The sequence below is a fragment of the Heterocephalus glaber genome, unplaced genomic scaffold (genome assembly GCF_053883595.1).
Source record: "Heterocephalus glaber isolate CG9 unplaced genomic scaffold, H.glaber_assembly_v1.0 deba00001608, whole genome shotgun sequence".
Classification (NCBI taxonomy): Eukaryota; Metazoa; Chordata; class Mammalia; order Rodentia; family Bathyergidae; genus Heterocephalus; species Heterocephalus glaber.
The window spans coordinates 28,631,098-28,653,331 of NW_028258379.1; the positions used below are offsets into that span (position 1 = coordinate 28,631,098).

Here is a 22,234-nt window from a genome sequence, read left to right on the forward strand (position 1 = left end):
CCAGCCCAGCCAAACAGCTGTCCAGTGGTCTGTTCCATCCAAGCCCTTGAGGACAAGGAACCACAGGATTCCACGTTCTTACTGCTATGCCACCTTTAAATGCGTTCTCCACTTTAAAAAAAAAAGTGAAACATCTACCTTTGTCCATGTAATTTGCCAGGCCTCCATTCCCATCTTCATCTAATGCATTTCTTACCAACATTTGGACCTACTTAGTGACTTGCGTTGAGACTGAACCTGGAATGGGAGCTACTGCCAGGTAAAATTCCCTGGGGAGAAAAAAAAACAAGTGTACCTGCCCAACTGAAGGGGCTTTCACTGGGAAAAGCATCAGGGAGGTGCTGTTTTTCCGTTTACTCAGTGAGCCCAGGAGAAAACCCCAAGTAAACAGGCCAGGGCCCTTAAAATACCTGGTTATACCTGAGCACACCTGGGAGAACCTGAGTGTACCTGGCAGTCGCACCTCTCAGAGCAGCCATCAGCTGGCCCCAGGGTCACCCAAAGAAAGGGGAGAAAAGAGAAAATGCTCACAACTCTATCGCTGTTCTCACAGCACTGCAAATACTGGGAACAAACTCCCAACCACAAAACTGACTGACGTTTGATCAGAAACATGTCAATACAGGTCAGAGCAACTAGGAAGCCAGGACTCAACATTTCACAAGATTAACAATCTCAAATTCTTCAAACCACTCCCTTTCAACAGATGATATCTGTTTACCACACTGACAGCCAACACCCCCGGAAAACATGACTCCCAGGATCCAATGCGGGGTCCAGGAGGTGGGGAGTAGATGGAGTTCCTCCAAGTAAGCTTTAACATACCACCTAACACTGGCTCGCCACACTCCCAGGGATGATGATGAATAACCCTTGCAGGTCTCACTGTATACTTCAGCCTTGGTCTTGTTTAACATTTCAGAGTGTGCATTTGCTGAATTTCTTTTATGTGCACACCAGCATTATGTCAAACACAGAGACGCAAGCAAGCTGTAACTTGCAGCATCACTCAGCGCAAACTAAAGGCCTTGTTCACTGCTTTATCAGTGACATGAGGCTTTGGGGGCCCCTGATCAGAACTTTCTTCTCTACATTTTAAGTGTGGAATTGTTCCTCAGACTTTCCTTTTCTGGCCACACAGATTTCCCCTATACAGAAGCTGTTAATACCAGAGCCTGGATCTTTACACGGGAGTGCTGAGTCTCTTCTAAGTTCCTAGAATGACCACAAAGCACCAACAGAGCCAACTCTAGGGTTTGGTCTCCAAATGGCCAGCCTGAGAAATGGATGAAAGGAGAGAGGGAACTGGATACCTGGAGACAACAAAAGGTTTCACTGACTCTGGAATTGTCCTTCCTCATTAAGTGGCACACGTTGACTGTTACTGCTATAGAAAAAATAAGACCCTTGGGAATGAGGACGCCAGAAGACTTACAAATATTCCCATTTGCACATTCCATCCAAGCACCAAGGGACTCAGGGATCAAAGTCAAGCTCCTTGGTAGCCATATCTTTCTTTTTCCCACTCCCAAACCCAGCATCGCCACCACCATCTCCAACATAAACCCCAGGTGACCACTTCATTATTCATATTCAACGTCAAAGGCAAGTAGAATATTCTCAGGCTCAAGAGTCTACTCAAAACAGAAGCAGGACCGAGGATTTAGCTCAGTGGTTTTGCCACCTGCCCCGCAAGCGAAAGGACCCGAGTTCTATCCCCGGTACCAAAAAAAAAACCCAGAAACATATTTCTGGAGAGAAAGATATTAAAAGACCCCAGACTGGTGCTGCTGCTTGCTCCACACAATGGTGTCCTGTGCCTCAGCCCAAACTTCAACAAGCATGAAAAGCAGGACACCAGCTGCCTGCAAGAGCATCAGTAACATGAAAAATAAAGCTGGAAACATAGTGACACGGAGGGAAATTTTCTGACAATTTCTTTCAACTGTCATTGTATTACTTTCCAAAACTCCAAGTTAGGTCCCAGTTTTGTTTTCCACCTGCCAGTACTATCCCTAGTGTATCGTACCGGACCTATGATGCTCCTTCAAAAAAAGTAAAATTATTAAAACCATCCTCTTTTAGCTGAGCATGAAGCATTAGCTGTTTTTGTTTTTTTTTTGGTACCGGGGATCGAACTTGGGACCTTACGCTTGCGAGGCAGGTGGTGGAACCACTGAGCTAAACCCCTGGCCCTACACTAGCTGAGATTTTATAATCAGTCTCTAACAGGAACCTTACTCTGAGCCAATTTTTCATACTCGGGTACTTTCAAGATTGCCAAACACTTATCTATGTACCAGATTTCACAGAAGACCAGCAACGCATGTCTCAGATTGATGCTGGGGTATGGAAGTATACCCCATCCAGTATCCTACCGAAGTGCATCACTGTCCATTTATTCTAGAATCTTGGAGAGGTCGCCTTTCTACAAGTTAATAATGAGAAAGCAAACAAATGCCATTTTTCCCTAGCTCTTGGTGGCAACTTTTGTCATTTATAGCCACCTCATGGTTAACGGCTGCTCTGGGAATACAGATTTTTCTTTGACTTCTAAAGCCATCCACACAGAGGGATGATACTCCAAACCACTGTGGTGTGATTATGGAAAGCCCCACCAGCATGTATCCCTCAAGTAGGTACCAACACAAAACCAATATGCTTAAGGAAAAGGAAGTTCTTCACAACTACCTAAATGAATTTAATAAAGTAAAACCATTTATTAACTACTCCTTCAGTGTAGTAAATATAAATTCAGTTTTGTTTTGTTTTTGTTTTTTTGGTACCAGGGATCGAATTCAGGTCCTTGTGCTTGCGCGGCAGGCAGTGAAACCACTGAGCTAAATCCCCAGCCCTATAAAGTCAGTTTTAATAGAGAAAATTTTTCAATTAAAAAAATCTTTCAGTTCCAGACAAGAGGCTTACCTGACTCCTCTCTTTGTCCACTTTCTTAAAACACTTATTCAGTGACAAATTATGTCTCACTGAGTTTTTCCACCCAGTAGGTGCATTCGCAAAATATGGAAAATGTTCCAAGATCCAGTTGTAGATATCCTTCACTGGCAGGCGCTTGGTCGGAGAGTCCTCGATGGCCATAAATATGAGGCAGCTAAAGGAGTATGGGGGCTTGCAGTTGGGGTTCTGCCTGGCATCGTAGGGCATGTCAGAGTGGGCGGGGGACGGAGGGGTGTCGTCGTCCAAGTCCTGGACGGGGCTGACACTCCTGAGGACCGACTCCCCGAAGCTCTTCAGCAAGTTCTTGCTCTCATGCAGCCAGTTCAGGTTGGTCAGCTCCTCATCTTCCATGGTCCCCTCTTCTAATCTGATGTCAGGCAGGGAAAAGTCGAGGTCATCGTCTTCCTGAAGGGCCTTGGAGAAAGCGCTGCCTGGGTAACACTGACTCAGTCCACTGGACACACTAATTCCTGAGCTTTCTGGCTTCTTACTGGCAGGCATGACTGGACCCATTTACGTGAAGGCTCCTGGAAAGAGAGTGCAAAGAAACGATGAGCTGGTGAGACTCAGATCGCAAGGGTAGCTGGGGCTCTAATTCTCTTGCCGCCCCGTGCCTCCTCCACGGGTCCCAGCTACGTAGCAACAGCACCTCATAGGCCTCGCTGAGCCACACAAACCCAGTGCCACCACACAAAGATACACGAGCAAGAACAATCAGCTCACCGCGGTGACCGAATGTCCCTTAACTGAAAACATCCACAGCACCTTTAATGTGCAAATGTCATAAAAAGAATGAGAAATTTCAAGATGCTGTCTCCTTAGATGTATGAAGACTCTCACCATGACCAGGTGAAAATCAATTATTTCTAGGTGCCTCGGTTCTCTACAATACAGTACAGGACTACAATAAAATTCTTTCAGGCTTCATGATAAACACTGCAAAATGAGTACAACACACAACTCCTGGGGCTTTGTGTTACTGGTCTCATGGTTTGTCCTCAAGGGAAAAAAAAAAAAACCTATAAAAAATTTAAGGCCAGTGTTTCAGATTAAGTTCAGCAGTTTTCATACAAAGACCATCACAAGGTCCTGAGAAATAAAAACTGTGGATACAGGGACTACTGATTTGGTTCTTGTAGTTACTTTTCCCTTGACAAAGGTCAGGGCCAAAAACTCCAACTTTAATTATATTTGGTAAGTCTAAAGAGGATGACAAAGAATTCTGTGGATTTGAACTTAAGGAAGAAATACATTAAATTTTACTAGGATACCAGACCCAGAATGAAAAAGCAAGAAACTTCAGGCACCACACAAATGGCAATGAAAAACAAGAGCAGCCAAAGTGCCTATAATCCCAGTACTCTGGGGGGCTGAGACAGGTGGATTGGAAGTTCAAGATCAGCTTGGGCAACTTTGCAAATTAACAGGATAAAATTAAAAAAAAATAATTTTAAGCCCTGGAGATATAGCCCAGTATAAAGGCCCTGGGATCAATCCCCAGTAACAACAACAAAAAAGAATCAGTGGGGAGAAAAAAGTCAGGAGATTAACTGGCTGCTTCAAGACAAGAAGGCAAATTCAACAAAAATTGTTACACAATTGTATTCCCCTCATCCCCACTTTTATCAATGACCTAGAACAGGGAGTAAAATAGTATCTGATGAGAAAGGAAAAAGGAGGAAGTGGCAAGTCCACAAACAGAATGGCGTCTGCAGATACCAAGCACTCAAAGCACTCTGTAGGAGAGAAAGAACAGTGGGTCTAATGAGAAAGTCTTCTGTTCTCCACTTGTAGCGCTAAAAGAATGACCTTGGCTTAAGAAAAGTGCTTGGCAGTTTGTCATAGCTAAATCTTGGAAACACCCAAGTGTCCATCAACCTACAAGTGGATAAAGATGTGTTTTTTTTATATAACGGAATACTACTCTGCCATAAAGAAGGATGCGCTTGAGACATTTATAGTTAAATGGATGGACCTTGAGATCATATTCTTCAGTGAAATAAATCGGACACGCATGCTTAAGCACCTCATTGTTTCTCTGGTGTGAGAAACCGAAAGTGGAAATAAGGACTAAAATGTACACTAGATATTGGGAAATGGGAAGAAAATGTTCAAATGGGAAGGGGAACAAGGGAGGGGGAAGGGAGAAAGGAAGGAAGGGACAAGAAAAAGAGTAAAAATAGAAAAGAAAAAGAAAAGTGCTTGGTTTCAATTTTTCCTCCTCCAATAAGATCACCCAATCTACCTAAAAACATCAAAAGCAGAGGGGTGATCTTTCTGAGGTTCTAAATGGCCAATAACACCACTTCTAAGGTACCTGCTGCTTCAGGACAGGAGGCTCTAGAATGGAATTCCAGAAAGTGAGATGTGGGGCACCATCCACTCAGCCAAGGGAGCCAGTGAGCTGCGGCACTTTCCCTCCTCCCTGAGGTAGACACACAACCTACTCTCCCCAGGGATGCAACACACCCATTTCAGAGGAGACACTTCCACAGTGCACCCCAGTCCAACCCAGGCAAGGGCAGTACAGCGGCCTTGGGGCCTCTTCCACTGGGAATATTCCTTTCTGTCAAATAAGGAGTACTTCATGATGCACATGAAAGAGAAAAATAAGATGATATCTCTAGGTTTGGGAACACGACAGAATCCTCTTTACTATTGCTTTTAACTTCTCTATGAACAAATCAGAACCAGTCTTGTCTCTCTTAAAAGATTTCTCAGATCCCACCAGAAAATGTTCTGATTACCAGTATATCCACACAGAACTACCCAGCTACTGAAGTCAACTTTAGCTCCAAATGAAAGTTTTATATCTCCTGAGCTTCCAAACAGGAAAATTATATCATGGCTGACAGTAAAGTAATTTAATTGCACTGTTGCTATGACAACATGCTGCTCTTTCTTTTTAATTTGCTTATTTGTCAGTAGCTTCCCAAAGGAACACGCTATTCTCCATGTTTTCTTTTGTTTTAAACGAACCCAGCAATGTGGTTAGACAGAAAAATGGCAGTGGGGAGAAAAGGTTTGGGGGAGTTCAGTACCCTGGGATCGTCTGTCTCCCTGTGTCTCATCGGTCCTCACCCTCACTGTTTGCTTCTCAGTCAATCCCGTATCTTATGGTAACAGTATGGACGGCTGCTGATCACTACAGTTTCATGTTTTACAAAAAAAAAAAAAGTTCCCAAAAACCACAGCTGAGGAGTTTTCCATTATTGTACTCTACATAATCCGCCAAACCTTTTCTTTCTTCCTATTTTAGAGTCAGGAAAAAAAAAACTTCTAGATCATGTGAGCCCGCAGTTAAGCAAAACATTTTTAATCTGCTGCCAATAGGTTGCTCCACCAGATTTGCAAATAGTTATTCACTGGTGACCTCCTTATAACTTTTTCGTTTGTTATAAGTTACACTCCCTCCATATACACACCCTCTTTTCACGGTGTGTTTTTAAAGACTTGCTGTGTCGTCACCACCCCCTGCCCCGGAGAAAATGCAGTAGAAAGTCTTTAAGTTTCTTGCCTAGTGTCAGAATGTTTCCAAATAACTGACAATGACTTTATGGCCCAGTTCTCCACAGATGCTCAACGTGAACTTTTTAAAAGTTGAGAAATCCTCCTTAAACCGAACCCGGCAGTCTGGAGTTTTGGGGGCCAGCGAACACCCCCACCCCCCCACCACCACCCCCGCCATGCGCGCGCAAGCAAGCACGCACGCGCTCCACTCCCGTCTACTGTACTTGTCAAAAATATTTCAAGGGGCCGAAAGGGAGCAACGATTGGCTGCTTCCCGAGTCAATCAGCGGCGTTGCCATGCAACGGGGAAACTGCTCTTCTTCGCGTATACAGGGCAATTGGGAGCTCGCATACCTTCACTGCCGGTCAGATGTCATAAACCTTTTATTGGCCGCACCGCGGCAAGCCTTAAAAACAAATCAATAAAAGCCCGCCGTCCCCCAACTTATCCAGAGCCTAAGAAAGGTTTCGAAGAGACAGGGCGAGGAGAGGTCGGGCCTCGGGGGTCTCCGGAGACCTTCCCAGCCGGTGCCAAGCTTGCACAGTTGGGGGGGGGGAATCTTTGTTAGGAGCCTGTTTCTCATCTCGGGGTCTCTACTTGATCGGCACCCCCTCCCCGGCCCGGAGCGGCAAAGAGCCCGTCCTCTGCAGACAATACCAACTCTGAGCCGCTCGGGCGTCTTTTCGTAAACCGGGGCACACGCAGGGACACAGCCCGCACGTCGGGGCAGGAAACTCTTCGGCCCGGGTAACTTCCCGGCGCGGGGGCTCGGAGCGCCCGCTTGGCCCGGCCCCTGCCCCGGCCCTCACCCCGGCGCCGCGGGATCGCTCGCCTTCCCCCCGCGGCGAGGTCGTCCCCAGCCGCCTCGGACGCGACCCCCGCCGAGCGCCCGAGCCGCTCTGGCGCCGGCGGGAGCGGGGCGCACACTCACCTGGCCGGAGCGGGGCGCGGGGACGCGGGGGCGCCGCTGCCCTTCAGCGGAGCCGACAAACTTTCGCGGGCGCCCAGTGGGCATCGCTCGGTGGCTCGGCTCAGGACGTGCGGGCGCGACGCGGCGAGCCCGGGGTAGCGGGCGGCGGGGGACGGCCGCGGGCGCGGGCGGCAGGGGCGCGGGGGTCGCGGCGCGGCATGGGACCTGCGGCGTCCGCCGGGCGCGCCGCGCGTCCTCCCGCCGGCCCCGCCGCTCTCCCCGCCCCGTCCCGCCTCCCGCTCGTCTCTGCCGCGGCGCGTCGGGCCGGGGCGCGCCGAGCGGCGAGAAATTGTTTCCACTGCAAACAAAAAAAGGCGACACATGACCAGGCAGGAGGAGGGGAAGCGCGGGGAGGGAGGAGAGCAGAGGGAGGGACGGAGCGGAGGGGCGGAGGGAGCCGGAGAGAGGGAAAACGTGGGCCGGGCCGCCGGCGGCCTGGGGCTCCGGGCGTAGAGCCGGGGGCGCCCCTGCCCGCGCCCCGCGCCCGCCCAGGCCCGCGCCTTTGCGCTGCGCTCCGAAGGCCGAGGCTGGCTTGTCTCCTGCGCGCCGAAGGCCGGAGCTGGCCGGCGTGGGCCTGGCCCTCGCAACCCGGGCGCCTGCGACCGCCCGCCTAGGGCAGGTGGGACTGGCGGCGCATGGCCGGGTCCCTGCCCGGGCTCTGGCGGCGAGGGCGAGCCGGCGCGGCGCTGCTGGCAACGTGTCGCCAGAACGCTCCTATCCCATCCGCACGCCTTACAAGGCTTGAAAGTAAAAATAAAAAGAATTACGATGCGCGCGAGGCTCGTGAGGGTGAGGAGAGGAGATCCCGCTTCTCCCCAACTACAGCGCCCTGGCCGCGCTCCCGGCCCGAGCGAGCCATCCCCCGGCGCCCACCTCTCGCCCCCGAGGAAAGGCGCCACCGCCTCCAGGCCAGGTGGCCGAGCGACAACCGAGGAGGGAGCAGGGAGGGTGGCCATGACAGAGGAGGAGGCTCTGAAGGCCACGCCGGAGGGGCCTCTCCAGGGGGTTGTGCTCAGCGCCCCAGCCGGCTTCCAGGCCTGCCGAGAGGACAAGTCTCATCTCCTGCCCATCTGAGCTCCCAGGAGCCAGGCTGACAATTTCAAAGCCACCCAGCGAACGTGGCAGCCACTTCTCCAAGAGTGCAGGCGCCTCCGAGGAACGACCACCCACTGCTACAGCCAAGCCAACCAGCCGCCTCGCAGAGGGCGAAAGCAGAGCCCAACAGGACACCCTGGCGGTGACATAAATAAAAAGACAGTTGTACACGACTCCCGAGTGACTAAATAGGCGGTGGATTACTCCACGGAGGAGAAGCGGGGCACTCTGCCCCCACCCCACCTGGCTGAGCCCACGTGAGCCCGGGCAGGCATGGTGAACCGCAGGCCGGGACGACCGCGCTCCAGTTTGCAGCGCCTTTAACAGAGCCACAGTGGGGAGCGAGGAAGAGTGGAGGGGGGCGGCGCATGACAAGTTTTCTGTTTCAAAAAGTAAGGAAACCCCAATAATCTTGAGAGTGATCCCCTTTACAAAGCTTTAGAAACCAGTGCCTTTCAGACTCACCCACACCTCACTACTTCCTAGCACTCAGGAGGGACTATTCAGAGGGGCGAGCCCGGGGTGGTGTGAGGTCAGGAGCCCCACCCCCTTTACTACTGAGCGCGTCATGTGACAGCCGCAGTCACTCTGCAAAAGTGAAGCAACCCAGCCATTGTGCTTGCCTGTAATCAGCATTCTAGGAAGCTGAGGCAGGAGGAGTGCAAGTTTGAGCCCAGCCTGGGTAACCTAGCAATTTAGCCGAGAACTTGTCTCAAAATAGAAAAAAATACAAAGGGGCCGGGGATATAGCTCAGTGTGAAGGCCCTGGATTCAATCCCCAGTATTACGGGAAAGAAAAAAGGGAAGTAAAAGGTACAAGGTGGCAGAGACAGATTAGATCATCTGTGAAGAAGAATCACCCCAGAGATTCTGAGAGTCAAAACTGGTAACCAAAGTCAGGATGAGATAAACTCAGTCTCCTGTGACTCTGGCTAGTGTGGTCCCAGCCCTGCGCCGGCAGGTCCTCTAAAAGTGCTTAATCTCTGCCAGTGAAACCAACGCTGAACTGAAATTAGGAAACTGTCCAAACCCCTTTGGACTTTCCTCCGAGCCCCTTCCTGCACTGGAAAAGAAGTCCCCTTTCATCACCAGCTCCTCCCCTGCCCAACTCCCCCTACCTCTTCCACCACAGCGGCGAATCTCTACGATAAGTACTGATGGCATAGTATTTTCACCCCATCCTTCGTGAGTTCATTCAAAGAAGTGTGAACCCAAAATAATTGTGGATGGAATATTGTACACAGAACATGTCATTCTTTTGTTTTGTTGAGGCAGGGTCTCGCTGTGTAGTCTAGGCAGGCCTTGAATTCACTGGGTAGCCCAGAATGACCTCGAGTGCCGGGATCACAGGCCTGTGCTTCATTCTTTCGTTTTCCTTTTTTTTCTGTTTTGAGACAGGGTCTTGCTAAATCACTAAATTGTTAAGGCTGGGTTGGAGTTCATGATCCTCCTGCCTCAGCCTTCCAGAGTGTTAGGATTATAGGTGTGTACCACCACACCTATCTGGAATATGTCGTTCTTTCATTTTTCTTCTTCTTTCCTTTTTTTGTACTGAGGATTGAACCCAAGGCCTTTGCATTGAGCTACAACTCTTACTCTCTATTTGTCACTTTGAGACAGGGTCTTATAAATCACCAAGTTGCCAAGTCTGGACTGGAATTTGTGATCCTCCCTGAGCCTCCCCGAGTGCTAGGATTGTGATAGATGTGTGCCATCACACCCAGCTGGAATATGTCATTCTTTCCATTTTTCTTGTTTGTTTGTTTGTTTGTTTCGTACTGGGGATTAAACCCAGGATTTTCACATTGAGCTACATCCTCAGCCCTTTTTTAAAATTTTAAGATAGTTGCCTAGGTGAAGCTCAAACTTGCAGTCCTCCTGCCCCAGCCTCCTGGAATGCCGAGACTACAGGCAGGTGCCACGAAGCCCAGCTGGAATATGTCATTCTTCAAACTCTGTGCAAGTGTCCAGTGTGTAAACGAGTCATCCCAGGTGAACAAAAAATTTACAAACTTAGCAAGCTTGGGCCTTGAGAAGCCATAAGCAGAGGGAGTAGTGCGGTGAGGTAAGCTGCCTTTAATTAGCTTGCATTTCTTTCCCTCTGCCAGTTTTTGGGTTCTTGCATTCACAGACGTCTTTTAATTTCCCTCCTCCATTACAGATGTGGCAAGAGGTCTAAAAAGATATCACCCTGAAGAGAAAGTGGGGGGTCAGCTCTACCTGCTTCTTTTTTTTTTTTTCTTTTCACTAACGGGGATCAAACTTGGGACCTTGCACTTTCCAGACAGGCACCAGCACCACTGAGTTAAGTCCCTGGCCCCAGCCCTACCTTCTATGCAAAGTGCCCGCCTGCCCGCCTGCCTGCCTGTCTGAAATTGGGGTCCAGACTTTCAGTGCCACCCAAAGAGGATATGGTGTGGGCTCTTCTGCCTTGTCATTCCACAGAAGCCTGGGTCTGGGACACGCCCCCTGACAAAAGGGTGCAGGGACCACACTGACTTAGGAGCAGCCCCGTTCTCAATTCTCTCCTTGAACTTTCAAAAGTAACCTTGTGTCCTAGACTCCAAGAAGTCTCTAACAAATCAAATCACTTAAATTACAGTTTTACAGCAGAATCCTATATGTGCCCAGCACTCATTTTAGAAAACACCTGTATCCCAACTGAGGACTTGATGGACCCATTCTGCAGCTCCATTTGTGCATGGGCTGGAGAATACAGAGTATCTGAGAGCCAGAATACTGAATCCCAGTGCAGTCAGCTCCAGTCAGTGTGGGGCTGCAGTTCCTCGCCCAAGATTGTTCATCACGCGTGAAGTCAAGTGTGAAGCCAGTGGTTCCCCTCTAGGCAGGGACGGCTGAGTGGATAAGCAGTGAGCGCACCCTGCAGATTGGGAGACCTGAAAGACTGTCAAAACGGAGGGAGAATCGGGCAGATCAGGAAAGATGGGCTTCCGAACAGGGATCCTTCAACCAGACTCCAACGGAAAAGACGAGGAAGCCCAGGGTAGGCAGCACCACTGGGCTCTGTGGACCTGGGAATCATCAGGCAATTTTTCTCTCTGTCTCTTCCCCTCTGAGAACTTACATTTTTCCCATTGCCCTCTGTATATCTGCTCCACTCCCCTCCCGGCAGGGGGTCTTCCTGTTTGCTTATGGCTACTCATGCTGCCAGCGCCAAGTCCTGAGGTCTTCTGACTCCTAGCATCCACCACCTGCAGATGTTCTCCTCTTCCACTGCATAGTTCAGTCTCAGGGGAAGGATCTGATTGGCCCAGGCTGAGTCAGTTGACTCCTCCTTCTCGATCCAGCCTCCTAAGAGCCGAGATAAGGTAATGGTGGCACATCTGACAAGAGTCAACAGGCCTGGGGAAGGCAGGGGAGATGACTTTGGAAGGATGATGGCTAATAAAGATGGCTCAGTGTTTGACCTGTGGAAATGGGGAAGGAGTGTCCTAGACCTGAACTTCTCAACTGGAGCTGCCCATCAAAACCACCTGGGGAAGCCACACCCCATGAGGAACAAATCTAGGATGGGGCCCAGCCACGTACACTTTGAGAAGATCCCATGGGATGATTCTGCTTACAGAATGCTGTTCCAGGTAGGAGAGAGGAAAGGCACAAACAGGTTTATCATATATGATTTCGCTGTGGTAGAAGATACTCTCATCCACTGAACAAATATTTACCGAGTTCCCAGCAAGTACCTGTGCCAGAGCTACAAGGTGTTTTGTATTCAATGTTTTGGTTTTTGTTGATGTTGTTTTTGTGATGGTTTTTGTTTGTTTTTTGTCTCAATACCGTGGATTGAACCTAGGACCTTCACACAGAGCTACATCCCCAACTCCTTTTAAAATTCTCTTTCTGAGACAGAGTCTTACTAAGTTGCCTAGGCTGGGCTCAAACTTGCAATCCTCCTGCCTCAGCCCCTTCCCAGAGGGATGTACCACCATGCCCAGATCGAGTTACAAAGTCTTTGTCCCCATGGACACACATATTAGTGGCTAAGAGTGCAAGCATCAAATCACAAAACGTGGAATACCAGCATGAACAGTTCCTGTGCACTAAGTTTGCAGAGCAAGTAGGCTCACTGGATGTTTTTGAGCCCAGAAGTTGTATTCTTAGGGATAGGATTCAAAAGGTGAAAGATGGTAGGTCCCAGATGAATTCTGGAGAAGAAAGGAGAAAAATGGAAGAGCAAAACCTGGTTAAACTACTCAGAAATTATTACACAAAAGGGAATGAAGGCCCTGGGTTTCATCCCCAACAACAAAAACAAAGAGAATGAAGACTTTATTCAAAATGTATTTTTAAAACCTGGGAGAGGGCTGGGGGTGTAGTTCAGTGGTAAAGCGCTTGCCTAGTATGAGTCCCTGGGTTCGATCCCCAGCACCGAGGGGCCAAAAAAAAACTGTAAAGAAAATGCTAAATAAGTGGTTTCCTCTGAGTGTTAGAGTCATAGAGGTTTGTTTTGCTTTGCTTTTTTTCTGCTTCTTCCATACTTCTTTATATTTTCTAAATTTTCCGCAGAGAACACCTAATACACTTACAATGTTCTAATGGCAAGGGGCCTGTAAGAGCCGAGTGTCTCACTCCTGAGGATTCTGTGCATCAGAATTACTTAGAAGCCTTGCTTGAACGCAGTCAACATGCCCCGCCCCCCCCCCCGAACCTTGAGTTCAGGAGGTCTAGGCTGGGGCCTGAAAATTTTCTTCTCTAAAAATCACTCAAGTGGGGTCGGGGATTTAGCTCAGTGGTTTCGCCACCTGCCTCACAAGCACAAGGACCCGAGTTCGATCCCCAGTACCAAAAAAAAAAAAAAAATCTCTCAAGTGATGCTTCTCCTGCTGAATAGGAACCACACTCTGAGATCCGCTGAATTCCAGAAGAATCAGCAAAACTAGAAAAACTGAATGCATGAATCTTCAAGAGAAGAACCAAGAGGACTTGTCAAATAACTGGATATGGGAAGAGGGAAGTTTATAGTCAAAGATCACTTTTTTTTTTTTTTTTGGTACCGGGGATCGAACTTGGGACCTTGCGCTTACAACACAGGCAGCGGAACCACTGAGCTAAATCCCCAGCCCAAAGATCACTTCTTAATCGTGGGTTGACTCAGAGTCTCTGAGTTAACCTAAGAGTCTGAACACTGTTCTTAATAGTTAAAAAAGCTTTTCACTTCCCTTCTGTGGAAGAAAGAAAGAGACTCTCAGTTGCAAGATCTAGAACTTCTTGGTGAGCTGGAAGTGGTCAACATTTGGGCTTTCTGGGCATCCTCTCCGCGGTTTTCTTTTTGCATATTGTTAGTGTTTACATGACTGATTCTGAAGGGCAGAACCTGAGGAAAGCCTTCTTAGAATTGGTCCAGAGCTTGGCGGGCTTTGTAAGTGGGGCACGCCTGTAATCCCAGCACACAGGAGGCTGAGACCGGAGAATCACCTAGAGTTGGAGGCCAGCCTAGGCTACATGGTGAGTTCAAGGCCAATTTGAACTGAATAGCGAGAGTCTATCTCAAAAAAAAAAAAGAATTGCTCCAACAGGAAACTGAGGCAGGAGGTTCACTGGAGGAGGAGGAGGAGGGAAGGAGAAGTGTAGGGTCAGAGCAAGTACAGCAGGACTGGTGGAGTGAAATTCATTTGTTTAGGTGCCCCAGCCAAACCTGAGCTTGTCAAGGCTGCTGCTAGAGACAAAGTGGAAATGTAGAACCTGTCAGCTCCTCTTTGGCCACAAACACAAGTGCGAGCTGATGATCTAGAATCTAGATTTAGTCAATTTATTCACTCAACAAGTATTCATTAAGCATCTAGCGACTCTATGCCCAGAACTAAGAAGAGGGGACTTAGAAGGACCCAGGAAATATCAAAGATGTGGCACAGGCATCAAAGATAGGAGGAGATAGGAGATTTGGTGAGCATTTATCACACAACCAATCCTAATACTGAGAACAGAGGTGGTATGGCCTACTAGTTAGATACACACTAGGGTCATACTCAGACTTACTACTTACTACTTGGGTAACCTTTGTCAAGGTACTTCATTTTCTCTACCTAGCTTCCTAATTTTAAAAAAGAAGGAGGGAGGCCAGGTATGGTGATGCACGCCTACAATCCCAGCACTAGGGAGGCAGAGGCGGGATGATCACTACAACTTGGAGGCAAGCATAGTCTACTTTGAAACCACCCTCTCTTTTCTCTCCCTTTTTGTTGTTATTGTTTTTTGTTTGTTTGTTTGTTTTTTGGGAAAGGGTCTTGCTATGTAGTTCAGACTGATTTGAACTCACTGTGTAGCCCAGGCTGGCATGGAACTACTGGTGATCCTCCTGTCTCAGCCTCTCAAGTGCTAGAATTACAGGCATGCACAACTACACCCGGGCCCTCTCTAAAAAACAAAACAAAACAAGAGGAGGGAGAGGACTATAGCAATATCCACCTTTGTTGGTCAACTTTTGTCACTGTAATGAAATGCCCAAGATAATTAACTTAGGAAGAGAAAAGATTTATTTTTGACCCACAGTTGTGGAGGTCCTGGTTCATGATCATTCAGCTCTGATGCTCAGGGCCTGTGGCGTCACGATAGGAGCTTATGGCAGAACAGAATCAAACACCTTGTGACCAAAAAGCAAAAGAGAAAATGGAAGGGGACAGGCCCCACAATCCCTTTCAGGCTCACCCTCAATGACCTAAAACCTCCCACTAAGCCCGGCCTCTTAATCTTCTACCACTCCTCTACCACTTCCAAAGCACGGCAGCACTTCAGAGAGTTCTGATGAAGACGGAATCAATTACATTTTCTAAGAAACACGTAATGGTGCTCTGCTCCTTAGTGCACTGTTTTTTGTTTTTTGTTTTTTCCTTAGTGCATTATTTGGGTTAAGTAAATAAATCAAAAGGAAAATACAAAAAAGAAAAAGGAAAATACTGACATATTTGCATAAGAGTTTAGAATTTGTGTGTACTATGGGGTCTGAAATTAAAGTAAAAGACAAACAAAAAATATGTAAATATTTCCAACATATAAAATTGGGTTAGCTGGGTGTGTTGACATGTGACTAGAATCCCAGCTCTCTGGAGCCTGAGGCAGAAGGATTGTAAGTTGAAGCCCTACCTGGGCAATTTAAGGACTTACAGAGAATCTATCTCAAAATTAAAAAAAAAAAAAAAAATCAAAGGGGCTGGGGATATAGCTCAGTGCCACAGTACCAGGAAAGCAGGACTCATCTATTTTATTTAGCATCATTCACCTCACATTTCTGCCAGTGCCTGACAAGAACAGAAGACAACATGGGACATGTGTAATAAATGAACTGAAGGGTGTGACAGTGCATTCAGGAGGGTGTTTTGGGGGGACATTGTTTACAATCATGAAAACTTGGAAATGATGAAAATAACTTGCTCGGGCATATTATTACATTGTATGGGCCACGGCGACCCTGTTCCTTTGTTCCCTGTATTTGCATTTTTCAATGGTCATGAAAAAAGTTTTCCATGTCTGAATCATTTTCCCATTCTCATAGACTCTATATGTGCTCCTAGGAGAAATATAGGATTAGGTTCCTGCAAGTCTCTGGTCATTATAGTTTTATCCACTGATCAATACATAATGTTACTTTATCTGTGTTTCCATTACAAGAAATTCTACAGAGCTGGGCATGGTGGTGCATACCTGTAATACTCTGGGAGGCTGAGGCAGGAGGATCACAAGCTTAAACTCAGCATAGATAGATAGATAGATAGATAGAGACATTGTTGACTCATTAACACTGAACTCACTACTTATAGTTCTATGATTTATGCCTGCATGAAGCTTATCCAACACATCAAAACCATCTTTTACTTCTAAACACTAGACACCACTTCAGCCCCACTTGGGTGCTATTTTAAATAGCAAAGTCAACAAAAATGCAAAAAATGTGGTACGACATATACCACTAAAAGTATGCTTGTTTACAGAACGGAAAGGAAGCAAAGTATCACCTCATTCCACCTCGCCTGGGAATGTGCACAATGGGCAACCCAGACTTTTTGCTGCTCTGCATGTCTATGAATGAGCATGAATGTGCCCTTAGTTTTATTTTAAATTTTGGTGAGAGAGCAAATTCACAAATGTGGAATCTGCCAATAACAAAAATTGACTATATTCAAGTACTTAGGCAGCACGTAGCCAGTGCCAGTAGGTATTCTATGACTTTGCAAATAAATATTCATTTCACCTTAATCAGGTGAGGGGGTGAGGGATGTACTATTAATATCTCATTTATAAATGAGGAACCTGAGGCCCAGAGGGGCTTAGCCACCGGTGCATAGTCACATATCGAATAAGTAAGTGATGAGTCAGTCTGGGGACCTAGAGTTTGGAGCTATGTTCCAGGAGAAACCAAGAAATACTTTAGATCTATCCTGAGAATCTGGCTTCTTGTTGGACGCCTTCCTGGGAGTCAAGGGCATGAGGGACAGGAGCAGCAAGGCTCAAGTGAGGAAAAACTGTCAGTAGGATATAAAGGAAGAAGAATGTAAGTTGGGAATGTTGGCACAAACCTGTAATCCCAGCACTCCGGGAAGCTGAGACAGAAGGACTACAAGTTCAAGCCCAGCCCCAGGGAACTTAGCAAGATCTTGTCTCAAAAGAAAAAAAGAAAAAAAATTTTTTAAGGGGTTGGAAGTATAGCTCAATGTGAAGGTAATTGGGTTCAGTTACTAGTACTACAAACGAAGGAAGGGAGGGAGGGAAGGAAGAAAGACAAACAGACAGACAGACAGAAAGGGTGCACTTTAAAACAATGAAAAGGTGCTATGTGCAAAAACCCCCGAAGTTCAGCTTCCATGTCATAATCAATACAATGTAGTATATCTTTGTCATGAAAAATAAATCAACTGGACACCAAATGTCAAATAGACTAGGTGCCTTCAGAGGCAGGGACCCTGCCTTTTATTTCTCTTCTGCTCATGGCCTGTTGCATAGCTGTCAAAAATATTGATCATTTCTTCCCCAAAATGTAGACTCCTTTGTATCACTCTTTCAAGCAGGAATTTACCAATCCTGTAGATCAGTCAAAGACAGGTAACTTCACAACCCTTTCTTCCTGTGGCATTTGTAGGAGCTTTTATTGTTTTCCTCTCTTTGTGAGCTCGCCAAGTACCTCAGTCTCTAGGTTTCAGGGGCTGAGTCTGTCCAGGTCTCACCTATGCCTAGAAGTGACTTCTCATTTTAGTCTTTGAGAAGGATATGAAAGATAACAGTTCTTTCCATGATAGACCTTTTAAAAGAAAGCAAAAGCTCCAAGCTGGATGAACACTCTAGGAAACAGTCTACAGATTAAAATATTACTAACCTACTTCCCCGCTGTACAAAGTTCCTTTTTGAAGATTAGCAACTTACTCAACTTATTATAACTACCAAACCTGATGTTTCTTCTCTGTTGGATGGCGAAGTTCACTAAAGCTTTCTGTTTTGAAACCCCCACTGTTTCTCAAAATAGAATCTCTTCTGCCTTTTTTTTTCTTTTCTTTTCTGCAGTGCTGGGGATTGAACTCAAGTCCTCACACGTGCTAGACAGAGCTACTTCCCCAGATCACACTGTGCCTTTAATATTGCAGTTCAGGTGCAAGCCAAACATGTCCATAAATCATGAGGCATGACTGCATGTGAGTGCTCATTCTTATAAGGGTAGGAGCTGGAAAGGAAGTAGCCAAATGGATTACTAACTGTCTGTGGGTGCATCCAACAGCACCTCGTTTCTCTGACCTAAAAATCATGTGACTCTGACTGGTTTCAAAGATCTGGCCCCCAAACAACCAGGCATCCTTTTTAAGTTGGCATTTCTTCCAGGGAGGAAGACTGAGCATTTTTCCTGCGTGCCTCATGCAGTGCCATGCCAGCTGTCTAACAATATGGGTCCCGGAAGTGGGTGCTGCCCATGTTAGTGACAGCAGACACCAGTGCTTGTTGCTCAGCGAATGTCAGCAGGACTGCAGAGCATGGGTCCAGGGACTTGGCGGAGACACCCAGGGCAAACACCTATGTACCCAAAGTGCCAGTAGAGGTTATCCGAGGACCACGATGGGCATCCCACATGATGAAGTCCAGTCCCAGGGAATGCAGGTCAGAGCTCTCTAGAGGCTGCCCAGGGCAGTCCAAAGGAGGGATGGACCTCTGGGCATCCATTCCAAAGAAATCCCACCCACTACTGGCACATGCCAGCCTCCCAGGCAGGTTTCCAAGGGGCAGCTACAGTGGGTCAATTTTGCATAATGATTTGTGCTGGATTATGTAGAGATGGGAAGTAATGGCCATTCCCAATGATCCTGGACCTCCACTTTGTCCAGGTCCTTGAAAGGTCTTTTTGACAAGTGTGGTGGTGCACACCTGTAATCCCAGCACTAGAGAAGCCAAGACAGGAGGATCACCACACGTTCAAGGCCAGCTTGAACTACACAGTAAGACCCTGTCTCAAAAATTAAAAATTAAAACAAAACAAAAAATGTGTTCTTGTTGACCCCATTGTAAGCACACTGTGGTTTCCTCCTGTCCTGGAAATCTGGCCCAGCAGCTTTGCTGCAGTTTCTTCATCCACATCAGATTGATGTTCAGAACTGAAATAATGCAGACCTCTTCCAAAACACCACTCTCCTTCCAAACTCCAGTGACATCCTCTGCCTCAAATGCTTATCACCATGTGAGAGCCTGGCTCAGCTGCTGTGTGACAACTCCCCAGCTTGCTTTTTGCTTTTGAATAACTTGAGTATCAAACCAAGCACAAAGGGAATAAAAAATACACAGTAGTTGCTGGGGGAAAAAAAGCTCATTACATCCACTTCATTCTCTCTGGCAAACACAACCAAAAGATTTTTTTTAAATCCCCCTGAAACTTCTCATTTAAGCTTGGGGTGCAAAAGGCATCTGAAATGTGAGAGTTCCAGGACCCGCACAGGGGAAGAAAGGGAAGGTTTCAATGAAATACAAAAACCAACACAGATCTGAAGGGGAACAGGCAGCCCCCACAACAAGGCAGGCAACTGCCAAACTGTCATTTTGCTCCTCAGCTGAACAGAAGGCTCGAGTAATGACAACCACAAAACTCATTTAAAGTCTGAAAAGGTGACTAATGAGCTCATTCATGCTGGCTATAAATTATTCACTACAACACTGATCCCACTCAAGACAAACAGAAAAGTAAACTTTAAACACAGACAACGCTGGCCTTCCGAAGTGCAGCAAGTTATGTCTGTTAAAACTTCTCACAATGAGAAGGATACTTGTCTTCCCTTCGTCTATTGTCACATTATTCTTCTGTTTACTTTTTTTTTTACTGCCTTTAATCAAGTTTAAGCAGACACAGCTGTTACACATTTATTTCTCTGTTGAGTTTTTTTCCATTAGTTATTACAAGCAATCATGATGCCCTAAAAATAGCAGCAAATTATATTCTCTAGAAATTGAAGGCTGACCTTAAAATGAAGCCCAGGTCTTCAGAAAGAATATTCATATGCACATGTTGGGTAAGTGACAGCCACACACAAAGGCAAAACAAAAGTGCAAAGCATTTTCTGCTCTTTGAGAGGTTTTCAATTTGCTTCCAAATTTCTTTTGGTTCTAGTGGTAATGGGCTGCATCAAAACCTTACAATACAGAACCTGCTACTAACGGTCATGTTTCGGTTAAGATTTTCATTAAACATTCAATCTTAAGTGAATAAAAGAAGAAATGTCTCATTTAAGCTTTTTTCAGCACAGATAAACAGAGCAGCAGGTTTGTTGAAAACTCACCACATTGCTACAGATTACTTTCAGTTTCCTGTTTAATATTAAATAAAGAATTTTAGCTCTTCTGTTTTTATAATCTGGGGTATTTGCTACTACTGTTGCTACTAAAAGTATTATGACTGTAACTGAATAGTCCCATGTTTCAAACCTTTTTCTTTTTTTTTCCTCTCCCTTAACGATTGTATTTTCAAGACATCATAAAAGAGTTTTGAATCTGTTTCATAGATTTTTTTAAAAAATAGTCCCCAAATAAGTACTTACATTGGCTCTTAGTCAGATGGCTGAACCTTATGTATTTTGTTGTTGCTGTTGTTATTTGGTACTGGGGATCTATGTATTTTTAAACTGCTTTGAATACTTTGAAAAGGAGCTGCAGAAAATACTCCTAGCTGAATACCAACAGATGGAAGTTTGAACTAATCAAAAGTGAAAACAGAAAAGTTCGAATCTGAATTGTGCCCTGCACTCACCTCAAGATGACAGGGGGAAATGAATGGCGTTAAGGTTTCAGAGCTTGTTGAAGGTGTGAGAAATAATGCACTGCAGGGCCAAGCCTTGACGTCAGCCTGAACCCGGGCCAAACTGTGTCCATCTAAGGAAAATCTTGCACATTTTTTTTTGTTTTGCAGTTTCTTGCACAAGAACTAACGGCTTGTCCAGTCATTTCTGCTGTCTGAAATGCAAAGCAAAAATTTTTTTAAGTAGAGAAAGAGGAATCCTGAAATATTTATAGCTAAGTACTTTGCCACCTACCGACAGCAATCTGGTTGGCTTCCACTTATTTAGCATTATTTTTTTTTAATCCATGTTTCCAAGTCTAGTAAGAAGCCTCTCTTCTCTTGTAGTTGTTTTTGGTACCCTTGTTTTGATAGACTATTTTTTTAGAGCAGATTTTAGTTCACAGGGAAATTGAGCGAAACTTCTCTGTCCCCATAAATGCATGGTGGTATTTTGTTTTAATCAAATGAGTGATGTAAAAACCTAATTTCAGCTAAAGAAATGCAAAAGTCTTCAACAGTATCCCCTTGAAGTCTGAATTCCTGTTACCTCTCTATGGAAGGTTACGATATGGGCAAACTATTGCTTTGAAACTGAGCCACACATCCTTCCTCCTTCCTGGCACTGTGTTTGACAGGCAGAGTTCACCTCTCCCTTTATTGGTGAGAAACCTGGCATGTCCAAGACTGTCTTAACACCATGCTGCTCCTGATTTCCCTGGGGAGGACCCAAGGTGATGTCAGTTTTGCCTGAGGACATTCAAGGCACCTGAACAACAGCAGTCAACACAATGAACAGCAAGTACCCAAGTACTGTGATCCAAGGAATTATAAAACACACACAACAAAAGCTCTCCAGCGTCCTACATGCCAGGCACCATGCCAAGAGCTCTACCTACATTATTTATTTCATCCTCCACTACCCTCACATGAAGGTGCTGTCTTCCTTGTGGCCAAGAGGACACTGAGGCTCAGAGAAGTTATGTCATTGGCCAGTGATCAGCAAGTGCTGCTGGGAGGGGTGAGATGGCTTGGATATGGTTTGTCCCCCATGGTCCACGTGTTGAGACCTTGGTCCCCAGTGTGGTGAGGTGGGAGCTGATAGACCATTTAAGAGCTGGGACTTAGTGGAAGGTCCTTAGGTCACTGAAGCATTGCCCTTGGGAAGGGATTGATTGAGGTTATTCTCTAGCTACCCTTGGGAATTATTGAGAGAGGGTCATCATAAAAGCCTGAGCCTGGCTCTACCCAGATGTAATCCACACACCACCTGCCATGATGTGACTCCAACAAAGGGGGGTACCCTTGCCAGGGCTTTCACCATGCTATTTGGACTTTTGGTCTCTGACATTGTGAGCTAAAGAAACCTCTTTTCTTCATGAGCAGGCTGCCTCCGGTATTTTGTTATTGTCATGAAAAGCTGACTAATATGTACCCCACCTGTCTTTGG

The 22,234-nt window shown here is 46.4% G+C and overlaps 1 protein-coding gene across 15 annotated transcripts in view; it reads right to left on the reverse strand.

Moving 5' to 3' along the window:
- Foxn3 (forkhead box N3) overlaps positions 1-22,234 on the reverse strand; it is a 406,647-nt gene that overhangs the window by 222,924 nt on the left and 161,489 nt on the right. For 8 of the 15 annotated variants that reach the window (XM_087195145.1, XM_021245282.2, XM_087195148.1 and 5 more), the window contains one exon: positions 2,926-3,482. In XM_087195145.1, coding sequence (XP_087051271.1) covers positions 2,926-3,468 — 543 coding nt within the window. In that variant the 5' untranslated portion in view covers positions 3,469-3,482. Of the gene's footprint in view, positions 1-2,925; positions 3,483-7,397; positions 7,537-8,309; positions 8,334-11,616; positions 11,640-20,757; positions 20,961-22,234 lie in introns of those variants that run through there. The other 7 variants (XM_087195142.1, XM_004837079.4, XM_087195144.1 and 4 more) reach the window with 4 other exon arrangements.